The sequence below is a fragment of the Prionailurus bengalensis genome, chromosome A1 (genome assembly GCF_016509475.1).
Source record: "Prionailurus bengalensis isolate Pbe53 chromosome A1, Fcat_Pben_1.1_paternal_pri, whole genome shotgun sequence".
NCBI lineage: Eukaryota > Metazoa > Chordata > Mammalia > Carnivora > Felidae > Prionailurus > Prionailurus bengalensis.
Window position 1 is genome coordinate 240,513,700 of NC_057343.1, and position 26,211 is coordinate 240,539,910.

Sequence of the window (26,211 nt, forward strand, 5' to 3'; positions counted from 1 at the left end):
GGGGAGTTAGCACAGAAAGCCTGCCCCACCCCCACATGCTTGCTCTCTAAGTTCTGGTGTTTTCCACCAAAATTTCGGTGCTGAACGTTGTGACTACACAAACTGTCTTCATAGCCATGAGATAGCATGGGACCATTTTTCCATTTCCAGGACATCCTTTTGTTTCACCCGAAGTCATTGACTAATCTGTTGTTGTTGGCACAGATTTCTATGGATTTAAGTGGTTCGGCCCCAAACTCCCAGAAGGCTGCTGCACGTGGCAATGTGCTCCGGGCCTCTCCCCTCTGCGGGCACAACACCAGCTCCCCCACACTGGGCACCCCATCTCCTGAATCTCGTGCTTTCTTGTCTTGGGGAGAACCTCCGTTTGGTGGGTTCATTCTCCACCAAATGTGGTTTCTCCCTCTGTTACTTCTGGGGACTGGCTGTGCAGCAAGCTGAGCCTTGACAAGCAAGCATCAGGAGCAGACTGACCCCTCTGGGTGAAGCCTGGAAGTCAACTCCCTGCCCAGGAAGGAGGCATCACTCCAGGCCCCTCCAGAGTTGGTGTCCTGTCCCTGGCCCAGTGCCTCGTGTGGGGTCTCCTCCCTCTCCCCCCCAGCCTCCTCCCTCTCCTCCCCCAGCCTCCTCCCTCGTGTGGGGTCTCCTCCTTCTCCCCCCCAGCCTCCTCCCTCGTGTGGCGTCTCCTCCCTCTCCCCTCCCAGCCTCCTCCCTCTCCCCCCCAGCCTCCTCCCTCTCCCCCCCAGCCTCCTCCCTCGTGTGTGGTCTCCTCCCTCTCCCCCCCAGTCCTCCTCCCTCGTGTGGGGTCTCCTCCCTCTCCCCCCCAGTCCTCCTCCCTCGTGTGGGGTCTCCTCCCTCTCCCCCCCCAGCCTCCTCCCTCTCCCCCCTCCCAGCCTCCTCCCTCTCCCCCCTGTCTCCTCCCTCGTGTGGGGTCTCCTCCCTCTCCCCCCCCAGCCTCCTCCCTCTCCCCCCCCCCAGCCTCCTCCCTCTCCCCCCTGCCTCCTCCCTCGTGTGTGGTCTCCTCCCTCTCCCCCCCAGCCTCCTCCCTCGTGTGTGGTCTCCTCCCTCTCCTCCCCAATCCTCCTCCCTCGTGTGGGGTCTCCTCCCTCTCCTCCCGACTTTGGGGGTGGGATCCAACTGGCCATCATGCTGAGTCCCTGGAGACAGAGTCCCTGGAGCCCTGTGCACCCAGGGTGTTCGTAGCTGTCAGGTCAGTGCCCGTCTCCTCTGCTCTCGTCTCCCGATCGTCCCTTGTTCTTCCCCTTTTAGGTTTCCTCTCCTGTGTTTTGTGTCCTTGTCTTTTCCCTCTATCTCTGTCCCCTCAACTCTTCTGTCAAGTACTTCTGCTCTCATATTTGAAAAGAGGTTTGAAATCTCTAGATGTACTTTCTTATCAAGGGTGAGACCCTCCTTTCATCGGTGTGCATAGTGATGGTGATATTCGAACTTTCCCTCACCCGCTTGACTGACTCGCTTGACTCGCCAGTGTCTTCGTATCTCTCCTTCCTTTCGGCCAAAAAATGAAAAATAAAGACAATGAGTGACACCCCCCCTCCCCCCTTTTCCCCTTTTGTTTTCATCAGGCTTGGGGAAGACACACTCAGTCCACCTTCCTTGTGAGAATCTGATTTTCATCGTCCAACTTCCCAGAAGGGTCTAGACTGTCATCTGACCTTGAGGAAATCGAGTCTGGAGGGATAAGATAATCATAGCTCGAGAAGTGGCAGGACAGGTCCCTCGGAACAGAAAGCCCTCACACATGCAGAAACCGTGGAGACACTGCTCGTGGGGAACCGGGCACGAGGGGTCCGCAGGGGCAGCACCTGGCCAGGCCACTCGGCAGGCTGTGCCTGTCCTCTTGAAGGATGTCCCCGCGGCTCCATGCGCCTCCGGGAACAGCTGGCATGTGTCGGTGCTGCTCTCCTCAGCGGGGCCCTCCCGGCCGGCAGCTGCCCCGTGGCCTCCCCACCTTGGGGAGCCCTTCACCCTCCTGCAGCACCACGTCCATATCAAGAGTCAATAGTCCCCACCATTTCCTGCTGCTCTGCGTCCGGGCAGCGGCCCATGACAAAGTCCCAGCCTCAGGGGACGGTGCTAGGAACGCCCTGATAGTGGTGACCGTGGCGACACAGCAGCCACGTGAGTGGGCACAGGCTCGGTTTACGACACCTTGGGACGCTGCCCACACATTATCTGCACCAAAGATGTCCTCAGAGAAAATAGCCTCGCTGGAATTTTCACACGAAGGGGTAAAAGGTCAGCGAGACCTACACCTGCTCCCCCACAGAGAACCCGTTCATAAAATCCTTGGAGCCTTTCGAGGGCCCCTCGCGGCCCCCCGGCCCCACCCCAGAGCGAAGCATCTTTGTATCTTTGTCTGGTGGATTTTACAACGAGTGTGACCATCATGGTCAATCTCCGAGCCTCCAGGCAACCACCAGGCCAAGACTAACTTTCCATGTCCTTGAAGCCGAAAGCTCTGAGGAACAACGCCTTTCTGGTCTGTGAAGCCTCCGGGGCCACGGGTCCTGTGAAAGCGGAGGCACCAGGTACACGGGGCCCGGTGGCCCGTCGCACCCTGAGCAGAGCCGGGGTTCCGTCCGTGGGGCCGGCGCGGGGATCTGTGTGGCTCTGACGTGGACCCTTTCTTCCTCCTGCCGTGGCAGCTGCAGTTCCGCGAGCCATTTTGTTAAACAGGGTCTCCGTGACCGGGCCACCAGCTTCCTGCAGCAATCACGCCCTGTGTGCCGTCGGATCGGTACCACCAGCTTGATCCGTGGGGCTCTACACAGCCCAGGCTGGGGCGGCCCCCCGCCCTTCCTCTTCTGAGGTCCTCTCCTGGCCCCGGCCCCGGCCCCAGCCCTCCCCACACCCCAGGTGCCCATCTCATGTCCTCCAGGCGCCCCACCGCCCCCACTGCTTCTCCCTGGACCCTCGGCCTTTCTCACACTTATTCCAACTTCACTTGAAGACCGATCGATAGAAATAGAAATCAGATAGAAATCCAATCTGAGGGACTTCTCAGATCTGCAAATTTATGTCTTTCGCCAGATGGGCGACATCTGGGGCCATTCTCTTTTCAGATTTTCCCCACCCCCTCCTCTGTCTCCTGGCCTTCCAGGACTCCATTTACACATGTATTGGACCTTCCGACACTGTCCCACTGGCGGCTGATGCTCTGTTCACGTTTTTATCTTTCTCACCTTTGTTCTTTATGCTGGACAGTGTCCACTCATCTAACTTCGAGTTCGCTGTCTCTCCTCTCTCTGTCTGCTGTCAGGTCTGTCTATTGAATCTCTTATTTCAGATATTGAATTCTTCGACTCTGGAACTTCCATTTGGTTCTTTTAGGTTTCTTTTATGTCAGGGGTCAGCAGACTATGTCCCGTGGGCTGGCCACCTGTTTTTGTAAATCAAGTTTTCTTGGAGCACAGCTGTTCGTGGGTGTTATGGCTGTTTTTGTGATGCAGCAGCCAAGCTGACTAACTGCCGAACAGACCATAGAACCTACACACCTAAGCAATTTTCTATCTGCCTCTTATTGAAAACAAATCGCCAACTCCTTTTCTCTACTGAGATTTACTAGTTTTTTATTCATTACAAGTATATCTTCCTTTACACCCTTAAGCATAGTTACAGTAGTTTTTTTTTTAACCCTTGTCTGCTAATTCCAATGTCTGGATCACCTTGAGATCCCCAGTGATGTCTCGGTCTCATTCTCCTGTGTCTTCATGTGTCTGGTAATTAGGGATTGTTTCCAGGACTATAGCTCATACGTTGTAGAGACTCTGTATTCCGCTGTGCTCCTCTGGAGAGCCTTGATTTCTGTGGTGGTGGTTGGTGCTGTGCTGTCATTTGACCAGGAATGGACTGAGACCCCAAAGAGGTCTCCCTGTGGTGACAGGAAGTTGGTACCTGCCTCTCTCGTGTGTAATTCAAGGATCAGCCAGGAATTTGGGAAGAGTTCACACATAGAATGTTGGCCTCTCGCTGCCCGGCTGCCGTGGTCACCGTCGTCTCTGCCCTCCGCTTTCTCAGCCCAGTAAGGCTACAGTTTTAACTGCTCTGGACAACCCCAGCTGGGTCTGCTCTCTGGAAAAAGCCATAAAAAACAGGGAAGTCAGGAAAACGAAAACAAAAAAGAAAACAGGGAACTCGCCCATTGCCGCCCTTTCCCTCAAGGTTTGGAGCCCGCCAGTGTCTGCCTTCTCTCCGTGTCTCCTCAGTGCCTAAGTGGCCATTTGACATGTTTCTTCCAGAGTTCGTGGTTGTTCCCTAGGGACGGTTGGTACAATGGTGCTACCCCACCAGTGCCCGGCCCCGAAGGTATAATTGTCACAGATCCTGCTCCCAAACTTTTATTGAATTTAGAGCCAGTCATGAAACCATAAGAAAGCAAAGCTTAGGCATGGCACCCTTTAATGTGGACTACCACAGGAGCAGCCTGGCCCAGGAGGGCTGAGAAGGAGGGGGTTGCTCGGGGAGAAGAACGCTGCCGTGAGCGTCGTCCTGGTGCTCGCTGGGCTCCGGCTCCAGCTCCTGTCCCCGCACGCCTTCAGCTGCGACATGCACACTTGGGCTCAGTGCTTGAAGCTGGCTGGGGCCCGGCCTTCCTTCTGTCCTCACTTCTGTTCGCGATGGCTCCAGATGAAAGAATCTGATGCTTTCCTAGGAAGCTATTAGCAATTTTCGTTTTTTAATTTAAAAATTGACAAAGTTTGCTTGAGTTTTGTAGGCACGCAATGTCTAAAGCGTCTCGTGGCTTGTGAGCAGAAGGGCCAATCCTGAAAGGCCTCCTTTGCTCTCGAAGCTCTACTCAGGGTCCCGGAAACAGACCCTCCCTGGGGAGAGGCCAGGCCCGTCTGACAACAACTCTGAGCACTCATCTGGAACATCCTTGCAGGCAGGAGGTGTGGGGTCAGCTAGGTAATATTTGAGGACACTATAAATATCTTCGGCTCCTGCCCTGGGCCTGGCAGCTGACACATTTGCTGTAACTAACTCATACCTTGGTGCCTCTTGAGGTAGCATGGAGGTCAGAGAGGGGGGTCTGTTCCTCTCCCCGTGGGTGGTGGGGAGGGGCTCAGAGCCAGTCCCGTCCTAGGAAAGCGCGGGAGGAACCTCACGCTCGTCTGTGGAGTGAGTGCTGGGGAAGTCACGTGCGGGGGTGTGCGTGCGCGTGTGCGTGTGTGTGCGCGCGCGTGTGTGTGTGTGTGTGTGTGCCCACCTGTGTCTCTGAGCACCTGTGTGTGGACCCGACTGTGTGATATTTCAGGCCCAACCCCTACACGCCTGCCCCCCAGGTGAAGGGGGTCCCCTGTGTACTCCCAGCGCTTCTCATTCTCTCTGGGAATGTTTCCACTGCTCGGTCTGGTTACTTTGTCAGGCAGCGTTTAATTGACCAAGGCTCGTGCGCGTTAAAGTAAAACCAAAGGATTTACTGTGCTGTTGCATTTGCGTGGACTCAGCTGAATCTTGCTGAGAGATCCTTGGAGGCTGTGGCCACATAGGGCCTGACCCCAGGCCCTGGGTACCCAGCCGCATCCCGAGGGGGCGTGACACACGTCAGCGATGACCTTCCCGGGGGCCTCGGCACCCACTCTGTCCAGGGCCTGCTCCAGAAATGGCTGGCTGGCAGGCCGGCGCCTCCTGACCTTTAACATCAGTCAGAGGGTTTGTAATTAGAATGAAAAGTGTGTGTCCCCTGTGGTTACCACCCTGCAGCCAGGCCGTTCGTGCTTAATTAGCTGTAACTCTCCCGGCCTCGGCAATCAGTTACCTGTGGGTTTGGGAGTCGCTTCATTAACGTTCCCTGGTCGAAGGGACCGGCCTCGGCAGGGGAGCTCCGGACCCGGCCTCACTCAGCTCCCCGCAGTCTGTGCATCCTGGTGCACTTTGATTTTGTTCTCTACTGTTCTTGTCACTCTGTCTTGTCAGTCCTAGGAGTATGCACCACGTGCCCTGCCTGCATTAGCAGCTCAAATATTTGCCGAGCTGGGGTTTACGCCGCTAAGCTGCTGCTTCTCCAGTGTTCGAGGCCTGTGGGGAGCCGCTTTCTGCAAAGCTTTTCTGCCCGTGGCTGTGCCCGGGGTCACACAGCATGGCTGGTGCACATCCTGAATCGCTGTCTGCCCTCTCCCTCGGCAGGGCGCATGGGAAAGCCAGCTCCGTGGGCTCCTCAAAGGCTCAGACGTTCCCTGCCTGTCCAGCCTATGAGGTTTGGCTTTTCCCCAGAAAATGCCGTGGGATTTTGAGGCGGAAGTTTGCACCACCTAATCGTTTCCCAAGGTCACAGCCACCCTGTTGGCACATGGCCTTAGGACGCAGGGCCTTTCTCCACGGTCATGGCTCAGGCTCTGGGCCAGGCCAGATGTGGAGGCCCCGAGCTGTGGGTCCTGAGGAGGTCGTTGGGTCACTGCTCAGATTTGCCTTTGCTGGATCCTTCTCTAACGAGGTGTAGCAAACAAGGGTTGAGAGGGAATCGGGTCTTTCCACCTGCCACTGGAGTCTTGGTGGCCAAGCCCACTTGAGCACGCCGGGTGCTGGGTTTCCTGGTGGCCGTGGTGAGGCATGTGCCTCTCAGTTCCTGCTCCCCCTCCCTCTCTCCCTCCCCACTTCCCAGAGGCCCAGCCCCCCCCCCCTCCCCCTGTGGGGTTGCAGCAGAGGCCATGGCTGTGCCTTGAGCGTCCACCCTAGAGTCAGGGATTTTTCACAGTGACCTGATGCGGGAAGAAGGGGTCTGCCTGTGGTGACTCAGCCTGACTGGGAGCCACATCCCTGACTGCGTCCCTGCAGTTCGGGCCAGTGACCACAGGGCATTTCCCCCACAGGAACTCGGCTTACTGGCTCCTAAAATGCCCATTATATGCTTAATAGCTGAACCACCAGCAAATTGCCACTTAAGAGTCAATCAAGTCTTCCGTTTAATTAGCTCATTACAGTGCAGCTGCCTTCCGGAAGGGGTCACGGGCATGGGGAGAGCCCGCCTGCAGGGCTGGCCTCTCTCACCAAGAATTCCCAACAACCAGAGGCCTTGGCTGGTTGAAACTGTCACCCTCCCTCGTGCCTGGGCTGGGTGGCCGGAAGTGCAGAAGCCCAGAAGGCCCGGCCCTGGCTGCCAACATGATGCCAGCTGAGAGCACGGAACGAGGGTCCCAGGAGGGCGCCCAGACCACAGGACAAGGACAGCAACATCCCGCCCCAAACTCTAGCTCACGTGAGCCCATATGAGGCAGAAGCCGGAATCAGAAAGTTGCCCTGCGCCGTGAGTGCGTATAAAGTGAGGTCAGGCACGAATAGGGCGAAGAAGCAGCCGGCGGCCATACGATGTTGTAGGAAAGAGAAGGGGGAGGACACCTGGGGTAAAATGTGACGCAAGAAATGGAAGGGAAGTCCCCACAGAGCTCAACCTCCCAGAAAAGGGCCAACACAATCTCAGTAAGACGGGCGCTCCAGCGAGGACGGCAAAACGGGGAAATTGTAAAGAGGATTTTCATGGGTCAACACCCATTGTTAGACCTGAGAGATCATTGACCAAGGGTAGGAGACCTTAGAGCGAGAGGCTGGTGGAACCAGAAGGTCTGAGAGGTTTCCACAGACTCGGGGGGAGAGGGGAGGGGACACGGACAGCAGGGAGGTGGTGCCTGGGGTGGACAGAGTGGCACGGTCCAGGGGCGGCGGAAGCCCGGATGGGGGGCTTCACTGGCCAGGCAGCTGCTGCCACCTGGGACACATCCTAGGAATTCTTCTAACCTTTTCTCTGAGTCTTAAAATAGAACAAACACAATAGAAGGAGAAAAGGGCCCTGGGAGGTCTGTGAGCCTGCCTCACTCAGAGTACAGGCCTCTGCACCCTAAGGTCTTTGCAAGGGTGATGGGCCACGGGGCCCAGGCAGCCGGCTGTCAGCAGGGGGACCTCCGGGGCCCCCCGAGTCCCACCAGGGCAGGTTAAAAGGCAGCCGCACTTCAGGCTCCAGCACCTTGAGACAAGCTGGGTGAGGCAGCATGGAGGGATGAGGGGATGGGCCACGCGGGGCCTGGGATGAGGGTGCCCTGGGCTCAGGAGCCGCCCCCTGCAGCCCGACTGTCATGGGAGTCTCTGTCTGCCCCAGACCCACCCCTCAAAGGCAAGGAGACCCTGAGGAGGGTGTCCCAGGGGCCAGGTCCCAAGGGGACAGCAGTCGACAGTGGACTGGCAGGGCCTCCTGGCCACATGAGTGGGGCCGGAGGGAAGCGTCCACAGACGCAGACATGGAGCCTCACTTCCCAGGCCCGTGTCTGTCCTGTGGGCTGGGACAGCCCCTCCCAGGAGGCCGGCCTGTCCACAGAGCCACCAGGCAGCCCCCACTCCCAGGCGTGAACAGGGAGAGCTGCTTCTGGTCTCCGTCAGCCCCAGAGCCTGCTGCGTTTCCGGAATGAAATCTGCCCGTGTGGGAGGGGCCCGCAGTGGCCCTGGACCAGAGGCTTCGCTCGGAGGGGTCCCGGCGCCCCTGACGGCCCCCTCCCCCGCAGGCTTCCACCTGTCACACAAGGTCACCAGCGTCGTCCCCGAGAGTGCACTGCTCATCGTGCTGGGCCTGGTGCTGGGCGGCATCGTCTGGGCGGCCGACCACATCGCCTCCTTCACACTCACCCCCACTGTCTTCTTCTTCTACCTGCTGCCCCCCATCGTGCTGGACGCCGGCTACTTCATGCCCAACCGGCTCTTCTTTGGCAACCTGGGCACCATCCTCCTGTACGCCGTCGTGGGCACCGTGTGGAATGCGGCCACCACCGGGCTGTCCCTCTACGGCGTCTTCCTCAGCGGCCTGATGGGTGAGTGGGCATGCCGTCTGCAGGGGGGTCCTCGGGGTGGGGTCCCCGGTGCGGGGTCCTTGGGCTGGGCTCTGCGGGAGCAGGCTCTGGGCACTCCACTTAACAACGCTCGGTACAGAACACAGACCCGAAAAGGGGATGAGTGGTTGGGGTGACAGATGTCACCGGTGGGTCCACTTAACCCGCTTGGCATGTTTACAGTAAGGTTTAATGAATGAACAAGAGCCTGTCCAGGCAACCCCAGGCTGAGGTTCGTGTCCTGCCTGGGAATGACGCCCTGTCCAACCAGGCCGGCGGGTGGGTGGGGTGGGTGAGTCGGCCAAGCTGCTGTCCCTCCCCCTCAGCAAGGAGGTGGGGATGGGCCTCGCTCCCCTGCCAGCAAGCCTCCAGGGAGAGGGAGGAGAAGGCCCCTGGGCAGAGGCCGGTTGTGGAGCCTGGTAGACACCCACCTGAGCAGCGGCGGCCCGGGCGCCCCCACCCAACCTGCAAGAAAAGCCGCGCCAGCTTCTGCACAGTCACCGGTGCCCCTCCTGCCCCTGCCAGTGTCTCCTGCAGTTTGGGTTACTTAATTCAGCCCTGGCGTACGGCCGAGGTGCGCCCCACCCACCCGGGAGCTGGCCATTATCTACCTGGGAAACTGGAACAGGTGAGGCCAGGGGCTCAGCTGAGGCCTTGCGCAGATGTGCGCGCAGCCCTAGACGCTGCCCGTTCCGGGGCTGCTGTGGCTGGCCGCCTGCATCATGGGTCTACAGGGTTAGCTTCCGGCATTGGGGGCGACCGATGAGAAGTGGGTGCTGGCACCACAGGCCCCAAACACCACCACCTGCCGAACCAGACTCCCAGGGACGGGCCCGGATCGGTGGTTTCCGTCCGGCTGAAGGAACAGCCTTGCACAGCATTCCTTGTGTGGATCAAGGCCTCAAAACCTTGATGACAAAGGACATGCATTGAGAAAGAGAGGCCAAAGGTCCCCTGACGGGAATAGTCACCTCACCTGTCCCATTTGTCACCTTGGGACTTTGTCCTCACCCCATGGGGAGCACGTATGCTTCCTGGAGCCCCCACGGCCATCTGGCACCGCCTCCAGGCTCAGCCCAGAGAAACCCCCTAAGATTGACATGGGGCCAAACACGTCTGGCCGGGCCTTGGAGGTGAGTAAGCCCCGGGTGCATTTACTGGTGATGCCTCTAGGTGGTTGGGTACATCTAGGATGGCAGGGCCATCTCTAGCCACTGGACACAGGGGAGAGTCTCGGGGTTTAGAGCAGGAGTCCCTAAGGGGACCTGTGTTCAGTCCTCAGGATGCAGCTGGTCAAGGCTAGGCATCAGCCAAAGTCACAGATCAGAACAGCACCCAGGGGCCAATGAGCCTATCCTGTCCCTAGACACCCGGAGCAAGGCATCTGAGGAGTTGGGGAGGCAGGGACCAATCGGTCTCTGTAGTCCAATGGCCGGGGCACCCCTCTGAGGAAAAGTCACCCTAGGCCAGGCCATAGGTAGGGCTGGCAGCGGGTATCTTGGATGGGTGTCTGGACGGGCCAGCCGGGGCTAGGCCCAGCAGAGGCTTCAGGCAGTCAGAGAGGGCCAGTGGGTGGTAGACTGTTGCCCCAGGGAGGAGAGCAGGCTGGCCCCGGGACACTTCCTGCTTGGAGTGGCTGGCTTCCAGAATGTACCACCGGGTCTGTCTGGGCCCTTAGTGAGAGACCCACGAGCCAGGAGGCGTTTAAAGACGGGACGGCCCCAAAATGTGGAATGTGGGTGTGGAGTCCCCGTGTCTGAAGCCAGGAGGGACTGTGTTCTCACCTCTGCCTCACCAACAGTGCCTGGAGGTAGAAAAGCAAACCCTACGATTCCCATTTCAAAAGGCACATTTTAAACCCTTTGGAAGCTGGTTCTAACACCTGCCACTTCTTCGGGACACAGACTCTGGAGCCAGGCTGCCGGGTTTTCAGAGCTCACGGGGAGCTCCCTCCAGGGCCACGTCTCTCCGAGGAGACAACCTTCCAGGGGGCCCTGCGTGGCCCTAAGGGAGAGCTGGGCTCCTGCGGAAGCCCTGTCCTAGACCTGGAGAGGGCCCAAGTGCCTGGAGGGGTAGCGGTCCAGCCCACGCATGGCCTCTGTGTCTCCCCACCCACGTGGGCCTCCCCGATACCCTCCAGGCCTGAGGTCTGGTTCAGTGCATTCAGGCCGGGAAGGCGGCTCAGTGCCAGGAAGGCTCCCGGACAAGGCCTTCCTTGGAGCAGCCCAGCTGAGAGCAGGTGTGAGTCCTGGACAGAGCCGGGATGAGGCAACCGTCCTCGGGTCCCAGAGGTTGTGTGTCCGGTGCGGACTGCCGTGCGGCTGTGAGTGCAGCCTGGTGCCGCTTTGGAGACAGAGATGTTGGAATGTTGGAAAGTGCATCTCAGCACGACCCTCGCCCCCAAGGGCACCAGGAACCCACTGGGCCATTTCAAGAAGCAGAGCGGAGCTCACTCTGAGGACCTGCTCCTCCAAGGTCCCTTCCTACCCCTCCCCCCGCCCCCGCCCCACTCTGAGCCCTCGTCTCCCTTCTTGTCCCTCAAACCTCCCTGGTGGCCCCTCCTACTGGAGTCCCCCAGGATTTCCCCAGGCCAGCTGTGGCCCCCCAGGACCCTGTGAGGCCTGCCCCTCCCCTGCTCCCTTCCATCACTTCCCCCCAGGCTGGGTCCTGGTGGCTCTCATCTGGGCGGAGACATCACTTTCCAGGGAAGCCTTTCTCCCATGCCTGTTGAGCCCCTGACCCCCTTTCCAGCCCTAACCCTGGACCGCAGACGGCCCAGGGCAGGGGTCTGATCCCATGCTGTGCATGGCCGAGCCCCCCAGGTCCTTCATCTGCTCACAGCAGCCTCCCGGTGGGCCCCCCAGGAGGGAGTAAGCAGGCCCCAGGGTGGATGAAGGGAAGAACGAGGGGCAGTCAGTCCCCAATGGGGGTGAGACCAGCCTTTCCTGAAGGCTGTGGGAGCCCATGGGAGGCAGGCAGGCAGCTCTGACCCAGGTTCCACAACCAGCCAGCCCCAGGCCCAAGAGGGAGTCCCATCTGAGAGGCTTCTAAGCCGGCAGTCAGGAGGACGGAAGCCTGAAGAAGCCCCCGAGAGGGCCAGGGGAGTCGGTGTGCGGGGCTCAGAGGTCCTCGCCCAGCCGGGCCCCGAAGGGCTCTCCTTGACGGCCCTGCCTGTCCTGCAGGAGACCTGAAGGTCGGGCTGCTGGATTTCCTCCTGTTCGGGAGCCTGATAGCCGCCGTGGACCCGGTGGCCGTCCTGGCTGTGTTCGAGGAGGTGCACGTCAACGAGGTCCTATTCATCATCGTCTTTGGGGAGTCACTGCTGAATGACGCCGTCACTGTGGTGAGCGGGTGCTGGGCGGCCCCAGGGCCTCGGTGCTGTGGGCGGAGAAATCAGCCTTGAAGAGGTGCCGCGAGAAGCCTGAGAGTGGGTGTGGGGGGTGCTCTCCCTCTGCCCCCCGCCCCCCACCGCTCTGACTGGAGGAGGTTTCCCCCGCAGCCCCATCGCATGCTGTCCCCTCTCTCACTTCCTCCCAACTCCGAATGACTGCCTGTTCAATCGGTTCTTCGAACACTCTTCTCCCGTCTTGATAACACCTCACTGCCAACCCCACCACCAGTTGCCAGAGCGGGACGCCTCTAACTCCGGGTCCAGAGTCGATGCCCCCGGCCCTGATTTCCCTAAGGGAGCCACTAAAGAGACAAACAGTGAGATCTTGCCAGAACCTAGGAGGGAAGACGATCGAGCGCTGACCGTACCCATGAAGCGCCTCGGTCTCCAGGAGGGAGGCGGAGCCCGGGAGCTCGGCGGGGCCGGGGTGGGTGGGCAGGGGCGGGAGGACTCTCGGTCAGGGTGTGAGGCCACAACAGATCCGTAAAGTGAACAGAAGGTTCATGAAATGCGGGAGCACTGTCTCAGCATCACGGTGGCCAGCACGGAGTTGTCGAAACCCAGCCCGAAACTGGGCCGCTACCTCTGTGCAGGTGCGTTACAGGTAAGGTGGAGGCACGCACAGAGCACCTTCCCTGCACAGGTCAGCCGCGTGCTGCATCTCCGAGCACCTGCTCTGGGCCAGCCCCACCAGCCTGTCGCCTCTCCCCAAGGGCTTTGCAGACACAGCAGGACGTGAAGGTCCCTCTTGCTCTAAAAGTACCTGTGGCCTAAGAAATTCTCCCTCTTCGTGTTCCTCCAGGGTTCAGGAGAGTGACAGACCCTAAGCTTGTGCTGCACCAGATTTCTTCTGTAGCAGATAAGACGTTCTCGGGGGAATTTGAGAATTAATTTCAAACTTAATCAGAAATATAAGACACAGCTCCTTCGAGGCTGGGCTGCTCTGTGCCGTGGCTCCGTTTCTCTGGAGAAGCTCTAACTCATGCCTGAGCCACGGAGCTCTCCGCTTACAGCTGGCTTGAGCCTCGTCTCCCCTCCCACCTGCGTTTCCATGGAGGCACCCAGGCTGCGGTCCAGCCCCCAGCACCCTTGGTGGCTGTGTGCCCACACTCTGCCCAGCACCCGAGAGTCATCAGGCCTGTTGTGCGCCTCCTGTTGTAGAAACAGCTCCACACCCCGCCTTTTGGGGTCCTCTGTCCCCTTGAGCAGACCTGGAGAGCTCAGGCTTGGGGCTCAGAGACCAGCTGTTTCCCCAGGAACCTGCGTCCTACCCTCGGCCCCTGGGTGTGGAGGGCTCAGCATAGGACACACAGCACAGCCTCCACAGCTGTGGCCTCGCATGCCCTTCCTGAGCCTTTCATCTGCAACATCTTGGTGGAATGAGGTTTAAACGTCAACATGCAAAGACACCAAGGGGTGTGATCCTATAATCCGGAGTTAACACAACAGCAAAGTCACTAAAAATGAAACTCTGGCTTCATCTTGGAACATGAAACAGAATTAAATGTAGCGGGTTAAATTTGTGGTCACCCCTGCTTTGCTGATAGTAGTAGGAAAGGACGACGTTTGCTCGTAAAGGTTCTAGTTCCCTCTAGAATGTTCTTCTGCCTCTCGTATCCCACCCGCTGGCTCGTCTTTGGCCTTCATCTTCTTTTCCGTGATGCTTTCTCCCGGCGATGATTTCCTCCCGGCGAACAGGCCACCATGGCCTGCTTGACCCAGACCAAGTCCTCAAGGCCCAAGGCCTGAGATCAGGTGAGCACTGGCCGAGGTCCGGCCTAATGTCATGCTTGCCTCTCTGTCCCCCCAGGTCCTCTACAACGTGTTCGAATCTTTTGTGACGCTGGGTGGTGACAAGGTGACTGGCGTGGATTGCGTGAAAGGCATAGGTGTGTGGCTGGTGGGTCCGCACACCTGGGGAATGTGGGGGCCATGTCTCTTCTCCAGCATGTGGATCACCTCCAGGCTTTGACACCAGGCCTGCCCCTGGGACCCACAGCCTGTGTGGGAAAAGTCTCGGTGGCCATCCCTCCTGTCCCCAACGTGTTTTAGGAAAACAATTTTGTTGGGTCCCGCCACCCTGGGGAGGCAAGGGCTGCACCCCGTTAGGCCCACCAGAATGTCTGGTTGGAGGACATGGGCCCTGGTGTCCTGGGTGGTTCTGGACAAACGTTCCTCTGGGCAGGGACAATGACAGCCTGGCTGTATCAGGGGTGCAGGGACAGCCCTGCCCAAGGCCCCCTTGTCGGGCTTTCTCCATGATGGGGGAGGGGAGCCAGGCCTCCCAGCTCTCCACGTGCCTGGTGGCCTCTCAGGGGGAGAATCGGACGCTTGTTTGCTGAGTTATTGGCGCCTCTGTGGGGGTTACCAGGCAACCCACGATGAAAGGAATGGTCTGGAAGGACGGCCGGTCGGCCGTGCCCACACGCAGGGGCCAGCCACGCCCGGCCACAAAGGGCCTTTCAGGCGGCTCAGCCAGCGTCCTCGGCCCCGCAGTGTCCTTCTTCGTGGTGAGCCTGGGGGGCACGCTTGTGGGGATCGTCTTCGCCTTCCTGCTGTCGCTGGTGACCCGCTTCACCAAGCACGTGCGCATCATCGAGCCCGGCTTCGTCTTCGTCATCTCCTACCTGTCCTACCTCACCTCCGAGATGCTGTCACTGTCGGCCATCCTGGCGTGAGTCCCCCTCGCTCCCACGGCCCAGAGCGCCAGAGCCACACAGCTCGTGGGCCACGGGCCGTGCTGGTGTGCAGGGGTAGGGCAGGGCCCACCCACAGCACAGCCAAGCAGCTGTGCCTGGGAGGGGGAGGGGGGGTGGCGGGTGGAGGGAGAGGGGCCCCTCCCTCCTGGGGCACAACCTTGTGGGTCTCTTCCCAGCCCCCATCCGCCTGGCCCGCTTCCCTCTAAGGGGTGAGAAGCCACTGTGGGGGTGAAGAATCTGGTCTATTCAGGTTTTAAATAAGGAGTTGGTGTTTTCACAGAAACCCAGCCCCTTCCGGATGCTCTGGGTGGGAGGCTGGCTGGCACCCCCATGACCCGAATCTGCCCTGGCACCTCCCCCCAGAGCCAGCCACCGCCGGGCTGAGGACGGACGCTGAGGCAGCCCACCGGGTGGCTCAGGGTTCAGATCTTAGGGTGTCGGGGGCCGGGACTGCACCCGGTCCTAGGCAGAGCCGAGCACGCCGACCAGTAGGGTGGGCAGGTGCCCAGACACAGGCCAGAGTCTCAGCCCCCGGCCTCACTGTGTGCCCGTCCCGCCTCCAGCATCACCTTCTGCGGCATCTGCTGTCAGAAGTACGTGCAGGCCAACATCTCGGAACAGTCAGCCACCACCGTGCGCTACACCATGAAGATGCTGGCCAGTGGGGCAGAGACCATCATCTTCATGTTCCTGGGCATCTCAGCCGTGAACCCCCGCATCTGGAAGTGGAACACGGCCTTTGTGCTCCTGACGCTGGTCTTCATCTCCGTGTACCGGGCCATTGGTGAGGACGCTGGGGGTGGTGGGGACCAGGGGGGGGGGAGGGGGTGGGGGGCGATGACAGGGATGCGGGGGAGATGGGGGGTGGGAAGATGGGGGCGGGAGCACATGGGGGGCAGGGGGGATGACTGAGGGACGCTGGGCACAGTGGGGGCAGGCGCTGGGGCCCGGCTGTGGAAACCAGGCACGCGGTGTTCGAGCACAGCCCTCTTGCCCGGTGAGCGGCGGGTCTGGGAGCTGCTGGGGAGCCTCACCACGGCCAGGCCGTGGGTTATCTTCATCGAAACTCCAGGCTTTGTCACGGCTTCGGCACCTTGAGATGGAGTTAGAATAGCTGGGGGTCAGGGTGGAAGGTTCTAGAACCTAGAGGAATCCATCTGGTTTCCTGAGGACTCATTGCGGATGCAGTCACTGATGAGCAGATTGAGGCTCATGTGAGGCAGGAGCCCCCCTGCCTGCTCCGGCCCTGGTTGCCACTCCCTGGTGTGCGGTGCCGGGGCGAGGCCACCACCCACTCTGCCTGAGCTCACCAGGGCCTGAGGGCTCCAGGGAGCGGCTGACAGAGCAGAGCAGGGTCCTGGTCCTGGAGGCAAGAGCACAAGGCCTCAGTGTTGCAGCCCGGTCACAGGGACACCTGCAAATTCCCAGAGCTGCGGGGAGCAGCTTCCAGCCACAAATGCGGGGTGCGGAGTATCCCCAGCGGCAGGTGGGACCTGCGGCCAGGAGAGAGCACTGGTGTGGACAAGAGGGTTTGGGGAGAGTAGGGCTACAGCGTGCAGTTTCCCTGACCCCTTGCCCGGGACGGAACCTGTCACCGTCACTGCCCGTGGAGGGGAGTCCCACATGTTGTGCCCCCAGGGCGGTGGCTGCCACTGGCCTGAGGCCCTCGAGGAGCCTGGAGCTCAGTGCGCTCCCCGCCCGCAGGTGTGGTCCTGCAGACCTGGGTCCTGAACCGGTACCGGATGGTGCAGCTGGAAATCATAGACCAGGTGGTCATGTCCTACGGCGGCCTGCGAGGGGCCGTGGCCTTCGCTCTGGTCGTCCTTCTGGACGAGCAGAAGGTGAAGGAGCGGAACCTCTTCGTCAGCACCACCATCATCGTGGTCTTCTTCACGGTCGTCTTCCAGGTAGGGTGGAGGGCACGCGGCCGCCGCGCCCCCGACCTCTCCACGCCAGCGGGGCACTCTGTTTCTAGCCTCTCCAGCCTCCAGGCCCTAATTGGTTTTTGTAATTTTAGTAACTAGGAGACGTTTTGTAGGTTTTCATGTGGCCCCACAGGGGACGCAGCACGATTTGGCCTGAAAATGTTCTTCCTGTGCTGCCGCTGGTTAACGAAGCCCCAGTTAGGGTTTTATTGACCAGACACGCCCAGGAAGGTGTCCCACTTCTCCTTGCTTTTGGGAAGTCTAAGGAGCTGATCGGGGGACCCTCCGAGCAGGGCAGGTCTGTGGATCAGGGCGGCCCATTTCACCCCGTGGGCCTACGGAGGGGGTGCAAGTACGGGTTCACACACTGGGGGTGCCGTGGGCCAGGGTGGGCCCTGGGCGGGAGCCTGCCCGCCGTCTGGGTCAGTACCTGTCTTCCAGGGCCTGACCATCAAGCCCCTGGTGCAGTGGCTGAAGGTGAAAAGGAGCCAGCACCGGGAGCCCAAACTCAATGAGAAGCTGCATGGCCGGGTAGGGGACTGGGGTGGGGGAGGGGGGGCAGGGGCGAGGCAGGGCAAGGCAGGGGTAGCCCTCCGAGTGATGCCAGCCCACTTCTCTTTCCTGTGAAAGGCTTTCGACCACATCCTCTCTGCCATCGAGGATATATCAGGGCAAATTGGACACAACTATCTCAGAGATAAGTAAGTGGCTTTAGGTGCCCCTGGTTGGACCGAAAGGGGGAAATTTGGAGGCACATTCGTCTCTGCCCTCAGTTTTAACTGGAGGACCCACAGGGTAGAAAGGGCGGCTGACATTCCCCATAAACCAACCTCACAAAGCACTGGCTGACTGAAGAACAAGGATACTTGCCAAATTGTCTGAGACCCCCTTCTCCTGGGACTCCTGTTTCCCAGGAACCCCACCCCCTTGACCCCCGACTGCCCTAGGACTCCTCCTCCCCCTGAAACCCCTCTCCCTCTGGGATCCTTCTCCCCCAGGACCCCTCCTCCTGCAGCGCCCTCCCCTTGGGACTCCCCCCCCCCCCAGACCTCGCCTCCTCGGGCAACCCCTCCCCCTCAATGTCTAGCTCAAGGCCCACTGGACCTCAGCCAGATGTTCCTCTGCAATTCTGGCCTGGCCACATCCTCTTATGCCCCAGACTACTGGCCAGTATTCTAATTGTGCTGGATTTAAAGCCTCCTTCTGGCCAGCCTGGTTCTCTCTAAGTGTGGGAGCTCAGAGGGTCCTCCTGCTCTAGCCAGTCCCTCTGCAGGTAAAATATGTCCCTCTCACTGTAGCCAGGGCCCCAGGGCCCTGTCCTCAGCCTGCCCTACCCTTTCCAGAGTGTTAGGTAACTGTCAGGTGGAAAACGTTGCAATATTGTATCAAATGAGAGAACAGAATTCAGAATTCTACGTTCTGACAGGAAGAACACTGATGGGGAAATCGAGCCCCTGAGGGTTATTCGTCTTATTTTAAATCTCACCCTCAAGGTTGTTACCGTAAATAAATTTCGGAGGGGAGGGGCGGGAATCTCCCGGGCCTCAGCTCCTGGGAGACCACGTCCATTACAGGTCTGGGAGTGGGAGAGGGGGCCCGCTGCTCCCTGCCCCCACATGCTGCCAGGGTCCCACGATCCTCCCAAGTGTTAACATCTGTGTTGATTTGACCCCCAGGTGGTCCAATTTCGATAGGAAATTCCTTAGCAAAATCCTTATGAGAAGGTCGGCACAGAAGTCACGAGATCGGATTCTGAATGTTTTCCACGAACTCAACTTGAAAGATGCCATTAGCTATGTGGCTGAGGTACCAGAACATTCTGTCTGTTCTCTTTGTTGGGTTGGGGGCTAAAACAACACGCAGACATGGGATGTGGCCAGCCATGGGGTCTAGGGCAGTGGGCCTGCACCCCACATGCACGTCTGTCTGCACCCTGAGGCCCAGGCAGCCCCGTGCGGGGGTTGACGTGTTCATGGCGCCAAGCCCTGAGAATGGCTGTGGGAGCTGGGGCACAGAGCCCTCTCCTACAGCTCCCTGCAGGACGCCTGGTGGGTCTGAGGTCTGAGGCCAGGTAGGGCATTATGGAGTCGTGGCTCCCCCCACCCCCACATAGTGCACACAGACATGCACATGCGTGCCTACACGCGCGCATCCACGTACGCGCATGCGCACAAAGGGGAATGCAGCAAGGAGGTCTTGAGTCCTGTGGGGTCAACATGGGACATGCCTGGTAACAGGCTGTGGTTCTGAGGTGGCCTCCACATCCCCCGGCCCTGCAGGTAAGCAGGACCCTCCTGCACCCACAGAACCCCTGCCTTCCGCAGGCAAATGAGTCTGCTCCCGTGTCCCTGAGGCTGATGGGCCAGAGAAAGCTCCCCACCAACCAGTGGCTGGTGGGTGCGTCCAGGGTGTGGGGAAAAGGAGCGGGCTCGGGAGCATGTGGGGGGTTAGGGACTAGCCCTGCTGCACGGTGACGCTCTGGATCTTGCTGTTTCTGATGCCACATGCCCTGTGCCAACTCAACAGCCACTTGGTCAGTACAGGATGTGTCCAAGTGACTCGGTCATGGCAGGGCTCAGGTCAAATCCCCCTCCCCAGTGGCCACATGCCTCCAGGAAGTGCTTCCTGGCTTCTCAGTGCACACATGTGACCATCTCTTGGCCATCGCGTTGATCACCCAGCTGCCTTTGCCCCATGTGTGTCCGCACACATGGCCCTTAGGCCCCGAGGTCACGGGCATCTCATCAGCTCAGGCCTACACAGAGCCTGGTGAGCTAGGGGTCCGCATTTTCATCTGGAGGGACGGGGCCACCTTGGCGAACCCCACGGACCTCACACGGAGGGCACAGCCAGAGCCCTGGAAGCACCTGTCCCTTCAGAGCGGAAAGTGAGTCCTCCAGTGGGCTTGTCCACTCCAAATATATAGCCTGACACCCCAGCACAGCCTGGGGTCACCACAAGGCAGAGAGGGGCAGGGACACAGGGAGATGAGGAAAAGGAAGGGCCTCTACACTGCCCACTGGGCTAGTGCCGACCCTGGTCCCCCCGAAATCCCAACCCAGAAGCTCCAGGCACCAGCAGGGACAAGGCCATCGTCTGTCTGCACCTCTGACCCTGGGCTGGGAAAGTTAAGAGCACGAACCTCTGCCTGGTGGGACTGCAGAGGCCTTCGTGGCCTAGAGCCTGGTGGGACTGGCAGAAGGGGCTGTCCCTCTCTGCTGGCCAAGTCCTAAGTCCCTTGGACACTCCAAGGCCCCCAGCCCCCACGTGGGATGTGCAGGCTGCTGTCAGGGCCCCTGCTGCCCAGCACACTGAGTGCCCCTGGCCCGTGACGTGGGCTCCTCCCTGGTCAGGCCTGGCTTTGCCGGCTCAGGTCACAGCAGGGGTGATGTGTCCTCCTGGGCTGTGCCTCTGAGTCTCCTGCACGGCCACGTCAGTCTCCTGCACGGCCACCTCACTCTGGTGCCCTCACAGCCCCATGCCCTCCCCTAAGGGGCCCTTGCTTTCTCTCTGTGGCCCCCTTGGCACATGGCCCCACACTGCCACCCAAGGAGAGTGGCTGTTTTTGACTTTCATTCATGTAGGGCTCTGCTGTACGTAGTTTTGATCTGATTCAATTCTGGACAGAGGCCTGGGGGTTCCCTTCTGGGGTAACTGAGGGCAGCTGGTTGGGACCCCCAGTGGGGACAAGGGACACATCCCCAGTCCTGTGGGGAGCCGCGGCGTTCCCTGGTGCGCCGTGCCCGCTGAGGGGCTGGGTTCTTCACACTTGCTTCTGTCTTTAGTTTTTCAAGCCACCAGCCACCAACCACTCGGCTCAAGCGAGCCCTTACCTGCGGCCTGAGCTCTCCAGAGGCTGGTGGTTGTCTGGCCTCCAGGCACTCCACGGTGTGGGCTGGCACAGTCTGCCTCCTCCCCGCAGGGAGAACGCCGTGGGTCCCTGGCCTTCATCCGCTCCCCCAGCACTGACAACATGGTCAACGTGGACTTCAGCACACCGCGGCCCTCAACTGTGGAGGCCTCTGTCTCCTATCTCCTGTACGTGCCCACATTTACACGGGCTTCTTCCAGAAGCCACCCCTCACCTGGGCACCTCCCGCCACGACCCTGGAGGCTGCCGTGGGCGGGGATCTCCCCTGACCTGCACTTCCCAGGCTCTCCTAGTCACAGGCAGCAGGGCCCCTCTGGGCACACACTGGCCAGTGGGCATCTTGAGGCAACGGAGAGTGTAAATGGGGTGTGCACTGGACCCCAGGGAGGGGCGCAGAGAGGAGCACAGGGTGTGGACACGGGTGCCACGAGTTCCCCCTGCACAGATACACTTGCAGTGAGGTTAGTGTCTGCCCTGGTGTGAGACTAAGAGAAGAGGAAGCCGGCAGGGCAGAGGTTTGGGGCCGAAGCCCCATCCCTGGTCGCCCCCACACTGGTCCTGGACTTAGGACCTCCCTCCTGTGCTGGGCTGTGCTGCTTGGCTGGGGCTTCGTCAGCTGGTGTGCAGGTGCCGGGCTGGGCTGAGTTAGGGGGTCAGGGAGCCCCGGGGGAGGGTGGGGAGTCCTCTTGGGGTCTGGCTGAAACCCTGAGGGAGAAGACTCCCAGGACAGGCCTTCCAGGAGGCTGGAGGTGTCCGGGCTTATGGGGTGAGGGGCCGGAAGGGCGGGCGATCACTGTGACCCCCGTGTAGGAGGGAGAACGTCAGTGCCGTGTGCCTGGATATGCAGTCCCTGGAGCAGAGAAGGAGGAGCATCCGTGACACAGAGGACATGGCCACTCACCACACGCTGCAGCAGTACCTGTACAAGCCCCGGCAGGAGGTGGGTGTGTGGAGCCCGGGGTGGGGTCCTCACCCTGGCACGGGGGTCCTTGTCCTGAGTGCAGAGAACACTCAGGCCCAGGTAGCTGGCAGGAGGTGGGGGGGGGGGGGCTCAGCCTGGGCCCTCACGTCCCCAGTTCTGTCTGGCTGGCTTTGCAGAGGGGACCCAGCCATGCAAGGCGTCCCCACTGTGACCGCCCGGCTGCCCCTCCCCCAGTACAAGCATCTCTACAGTCGGCACGAGCTAACTCCGAACGAAGACGAGAAGCAGGACAAGGAGATCTTCCACAGGACCATGCGGAAGCGCCTGGAATCCTTCAAGTCGGCCAAGCTTGGGATCAATCAGAACAAGAAGGCAGCGAAGCTGTACAAGAGGGAACGTGCCCAGAAGCGGGTGAGGGCGGCAGGCACGGGTTGGCAGAGGGACCGTGGGCTCACACCAGGGCATCCCCCAGGGACAAGCCTGGGCAGAGACTGCACCACTCACCTCTGTAGCCCCCTCACGGAGCAGGAGTGGCCCTGGACGGCTCCAGGCGGCCCCAGCGGGGCCTCGCCCCGGGACGGCTGGGGCAGTCAGGGTCCTGGTGTCGCTGTGCCCACACCTGCTAACAGTTTTCCTTTTGTTTCTCAGAGAAATAGCAGCATTCCCAATGGGAAACTGCCCATGGAGAGCCCCGTGCACAATTTCACCATTAAGGAGAAAGGTACTGGCTGGGGCCACAGCAGAGCGCTCACCAGCGGGGACGCAGGGGCGTGTGCTGGGGCGGGAGAGGTATACGGAGCACCGTCCTGCCAGGGGGACCCTTCCCTGCCCGCAGGGTCCTGCCTGTCCTGCCTCGGCTAAGGAGCTGCTGTTAGGGCCCCAGCCACTCCGCTGGGCGGCGCCCTCCAGGTGGGCTCCACATCCCCTGTCCCAGTCTCCACTCATGTTGTAGCCACAAGAAGTTAGTGCCCCCACCCCCACCCCGAGTAGGCCCCCTTCTCCAGGGTGCTCCGTCCTCCAAAAGGCCAGGCTGGCTGGGGAGGAGGGGCCGGGGCAGAGGGGTGGCACTCACCGCGGCCCCTGTGTAGGAGGGAAAACCTCCCGGTGTGGTTTTGCTTTGTACAGCCCTGTGCCGGCTTGGCCACCCGGGCACTGCCACCCAGCGAGCTACCCAGAGGAGGTGGCTAATGACAACCCTCGGGGCACCCTGCAAGCCGGTCAGGGTGTCTGTCAGTCAAGGGCACTAAATGGGGGCGTCTGTGCACCCGGCCCGCTTCCCTCATGCTGCCTTCCCTTGCCGCCAGATTTGGAACTTTCAGACCCAGAGGAGGCCCCGGACTACGGTGCTGAAGTGGGTGGAGGGATCGAGTTCCTGGCAAGCGTCACACAGGACACCACGGCGACAGACTCCCCCTCAGGTGAGGGGCAGGCGGGCTGGCCCTCCTCAGGTCCCAGGAGCGAGCATGATCACTGGTCCCTGGATGGGGACTTCTGGGCCCGTGTGGGGGGTGAGTGGCAGGCGGGGTTCTCTGCTCCAGAGAAGGGAGCCGGCACTGGCCCTGCCTGCCGCGTGTGGAGGGACGGCACGGGAGGCAGAGCACAGAACCCGAGACCTTCCAGGTAACCTTCCAGGTGCTGGCTGCAGGACGCGCTGGCGTGTGACCCCAGGGTGGCACCCCCCCTCCCTGCTGCCCCGGCTTCACCTGGGGAGCTGACCAGCTGCTGCCCTTTCTCCTAGGGATTGACAACCCCGTGTTCTCCCCGGATGAGGACCTGAGCACCCTCTCCAGGGTGCCGCCCTGGCTGTCGCCAGGGGAGACTGTGGTGCCCTCCCAGAGGGCCCGTGTGCAGATCCCCTGCTCGCCGGGCAACTTCCACCGCCTGGCACCCTTCCGTGTCAGCAGCAAGTCCGTGGACTCCTTTCTGCAGGCCGACGCCCCCGAGGAGCAGCCCCGCACGACCCTCCCTGAGTCCACGCACATGTAACTCCCCCCCACCCCCCCTGACGCCTGCTTTTTCCTCAGCTCCTCTCCCTCAGCCGGCCGCCTCTCTTGCTCTGAACCTGAACGTCTGCAGACTCTCCAGAAACTTTCTTCCTCCTTCTAAGCCTCTTTTCCAGCCGCATGTTTCTTAGGAGATCGTCTGAGTCTCAGCTCCTCCAACTGAGATGTCAGGATCCAGAGCTGTTTCAAGATCTCTTTAACCCATGTGCTCAGCCCACGAATCTAAGTCATGATCCCAGAGGGGCCTAAGCATGGGGCGGAGGGGGGGGGGTGGGGGGAGGAGGCCGGGCGGGGGTCGCGTGGGAAGGGGAACACACTTTTGTCCCTAAAGGCCCCAGGGCTTTGCTTAAAGCCCATGCGGCAGAAGTGAGTGGAGGAGAGCAACAGGCCCCCTTCAGCATCTCGAGAACTCAGGGAAAGGGCCCAGGCAGCGGAGGGGCCGGCCACACAGCCAGTGAGCCCACCGACCAGACCAGCAGCTCTCCCGGGAGAGGAGGGCAGAGAAGGCAGGGGCAGGGGGCGAAGACGGGGCGTGAGGGGGAAGGCAAGGGTGGTAGGCAGGTGCAGCTAAGTGCAGGTGTTCCGGCTTCCTTGCTGGCTGCCTAGAAGGCGCTGTCCTCGCTCTACTGTCCACAGGGAAGGGGATGCAGCCCCTCTGCAGGCTTCGGGCTCATTCCACATTTCCTTCCGGTGTCTGGTGGCCACCTGGGAGGAGACAGGAAACAGGAGCTGGTACCCGAGGGGCTCTCACTCAGGAGGGCAGGAAAGTCCTGTTTCTGTCTCCTGTGGACACGTGGACAGGGCCGTCCGGCGGGGGAGCGGCAGTCCACCCCTCACTGTAGAGTGTTCTAGCAAATCCCTGCCTGGTGCGGTATTTGCTTTACGCGCGCCAGCTGAGATTTCCTCAGGGACGTATGCCACTGGGGACTCCAAGAGAGCTTGTGGGAGAGGCCACGTGGGCAGAGTCCCTGCTTTTTCCTGGCTTCTGCCTCTGAACCTCCTAACCTTCCCCTCTCTCTTCCTTGAGCCCTGCTTGTCCCTGGAGCGGGACACCGGGGTCCGGAGAAGCCACGTGGCTAGGGCCACCTCCTGGGCAGGGTAGCTGTGTCTGGGGTGGGCTTTACACTGAGCACCTTCCTGCAGAACAGGCACCTGCCGAGGGGCTGCAGGGTCAGGTCCTCAGCCGACCCTGTCACTGTGGACCGTGCTGGCTACACAGCCAGGGCGTGGCCTGAAAGTGCCCCGGAACCTCTCAGGTAGTGGGGGTGGGGGTCGGGCTGGGTCTGTTGGGGACCCTCCTGGCTGCACAGCCATCCTGGAAGATTAGAGGGAAGGTTCCACGGCGTGGGCTGGAGGGTCCCTGTGATTCACGTGCCCGTTGAGGGGACGTGGCAGCCTCCAGGTGTGGGGGCGCCAGCAGTCAACTTGGAGGGTTGGCGATGGCCCCCTACCCGCAGTTTGTGCCGAAGGCCTGACGGTCTGGGATGGGGCGGGGAACCCGCCCAGCGCAGCCTCCCGGGTCTCCCCTTCCCACCCCGTGCCCGCGTTCCTCCCCGAGGGCCCCTGCCAGGTGCCCTCTGCGTTCACGCCGTCTCCTCCCGCAGGTGACACGGGCTCCGACGTGCCGCTGACCGGACGCTCGTCCCCTCCCGCCGCCGAGAAGCCCCCGCTCCCCGCGCGGTCCCAGTGGCCGCACGCCCCGAGCCCCGCCCCTCCCGCCGAGGGCCCGCCCACCGAGGGCCCGCCCGCCGAGGCCCCGCCCGCCGAGGCCCCGCCCACAGCGCCCCCCGACCGCGAGCCGGGGGCGGGGCCGGAGCGCCGTGGACTGCCGGGCGCGCACGCGCGCTCGGCGGCGGCGCGCCGCGTGCACAGCCGGCGCTCGTTCCAGCGGCCCCGCGCGCGCCGCCGCCCCGCGCTGCTCAAGCTCTCGTCCCTGCCGCCTTCGTGCCACGCGCCGCCGCACGCGCTGGAGCAGGAGGAGACGCCGCTGTGACGGCCCCGCCCTAAGGTCTCCCGCATCCGGAGTCTAGGTGCTGGGATAGGGCCGCCAGCCGGACTCTGTGGGCTAGAATGGGTCCCAGGGGACCAGATGTGCCCCCGAGGCCTGACCCTGGGAATTCCTCGCAGCCACCTGCAGAGAGGCCCCCGCGGGCTAGAAGTGGACCTGGACCCGGGCAGGGCCTCCTCCAGCTTCTGGGAGGTCTGGGCTGGCGCCCTTGCCAGGAGACTCTGTTGTGGGTCCTTGTGCCCACCTGCCCTGGTTGTGAACTGACCTGGCGCTCGCGAGTTAATGTTTCCACCCTCACCCCTGAGTGGGGAAGGGCCCTGCGCCCCCAGAAGCCTGCCTCTGTGTTTGAGTTCTTGCCACTTTGTGTCCATTCTCTCATCAGCACTGCCAGGGAAACTGAGACCCAGACAAAGTGGGATTTGCCCATCCCGGTGCCAGCCCATGATTCTGGGCCCAGGCAGGGCTCTCACCCCCAGGGAGACCAGGGGCCCTGGTTCCAGGAGCAATTTGCAGGGGCTGGGGATGTGGGCAGCCTAGGCCCTGTGTGATGTCTTCATGTCC

General features: G+C 61.2%; 1 protein-coding gene across 2 annotated transcripts in view; it reads left to right on the top strand.

The window, feature by feature from the left end:
* Positions 1 to 25,354, top strand: part of SLC9A3 (solute carrier family 9 member A3) — a 40,885-nt gene extending 15,531 nt beyond the window's left edge. The window contains exons 2-17 of one of the 2 annotated variants that reach the window (XM_043601947.1): positions 8,511 to 8,813; positions 12,014 to 12,174; positions 14,033 to 14,111; positions 14,719 to 14,896; positions 15,485 to 15,705; positions 16,626 to 16,828; positions 17,288 to 17,377; positions 17,477 to 17,547; positions 18,523 to 18,652; positions 20,769 to 20,884; positions 21,528 to 21,657; positions 21,874 to 22,050; positions 22,288 to 22,360; positions 22,944 to 23,057; positions 23,378 to 23,621; positions 25,247 to 25,354. In XM_043601947.1, the coding sequence (XP_043457882.1) occupies positions 8,511 to 8,813; positions 12,014 to 12,174; positions 14,033 to 14,111; positions 14,719 to 14,896; positions 15,485 to 15,705; positions 16,626 to 16,828; positions 17,288 to 17,377; positions 17,477 to 17,547; positions 18,523 to 18,652; positions 20,769 to 20,884; positions 21,528 to 21,657; positions 21,874 to 22,050; positions 22,288 to 22,360; positions 22,944 to 23,057; positions 23,378 to 23,621; positions 25,247 to 25,250 (2,294 nt within the window). In that variant the 3' untranslated portion in view covers positions 25,251 to 25,354. Of the gene's footprint in view, positions 1 to 8,510; positions 8,814 to 12,013; positions 12,175 to 14,032; positions 14,112 to 14,718; positions 14,897 to 15,484; positions 15,706 to 16,625; positions 16,829 to 17,287; positions 17,378 to 17,476; positions 17,548 to 18,522; positions 18,653 to 20,768; positions 20,885 to 21,527; positions 21,658 to 21,873; positions 22,051 to 22,287; positions 22,361 to 22,943; positions 23,058 to 23,377; positions 23,626 to 25,246 lie in introns of those variants that run through there. The other variant, XM_043601958.1, reaches the window with a different exon arrangement.
* Positions 25,355 to 26,211: the final 857 nt, after the last annotated feature.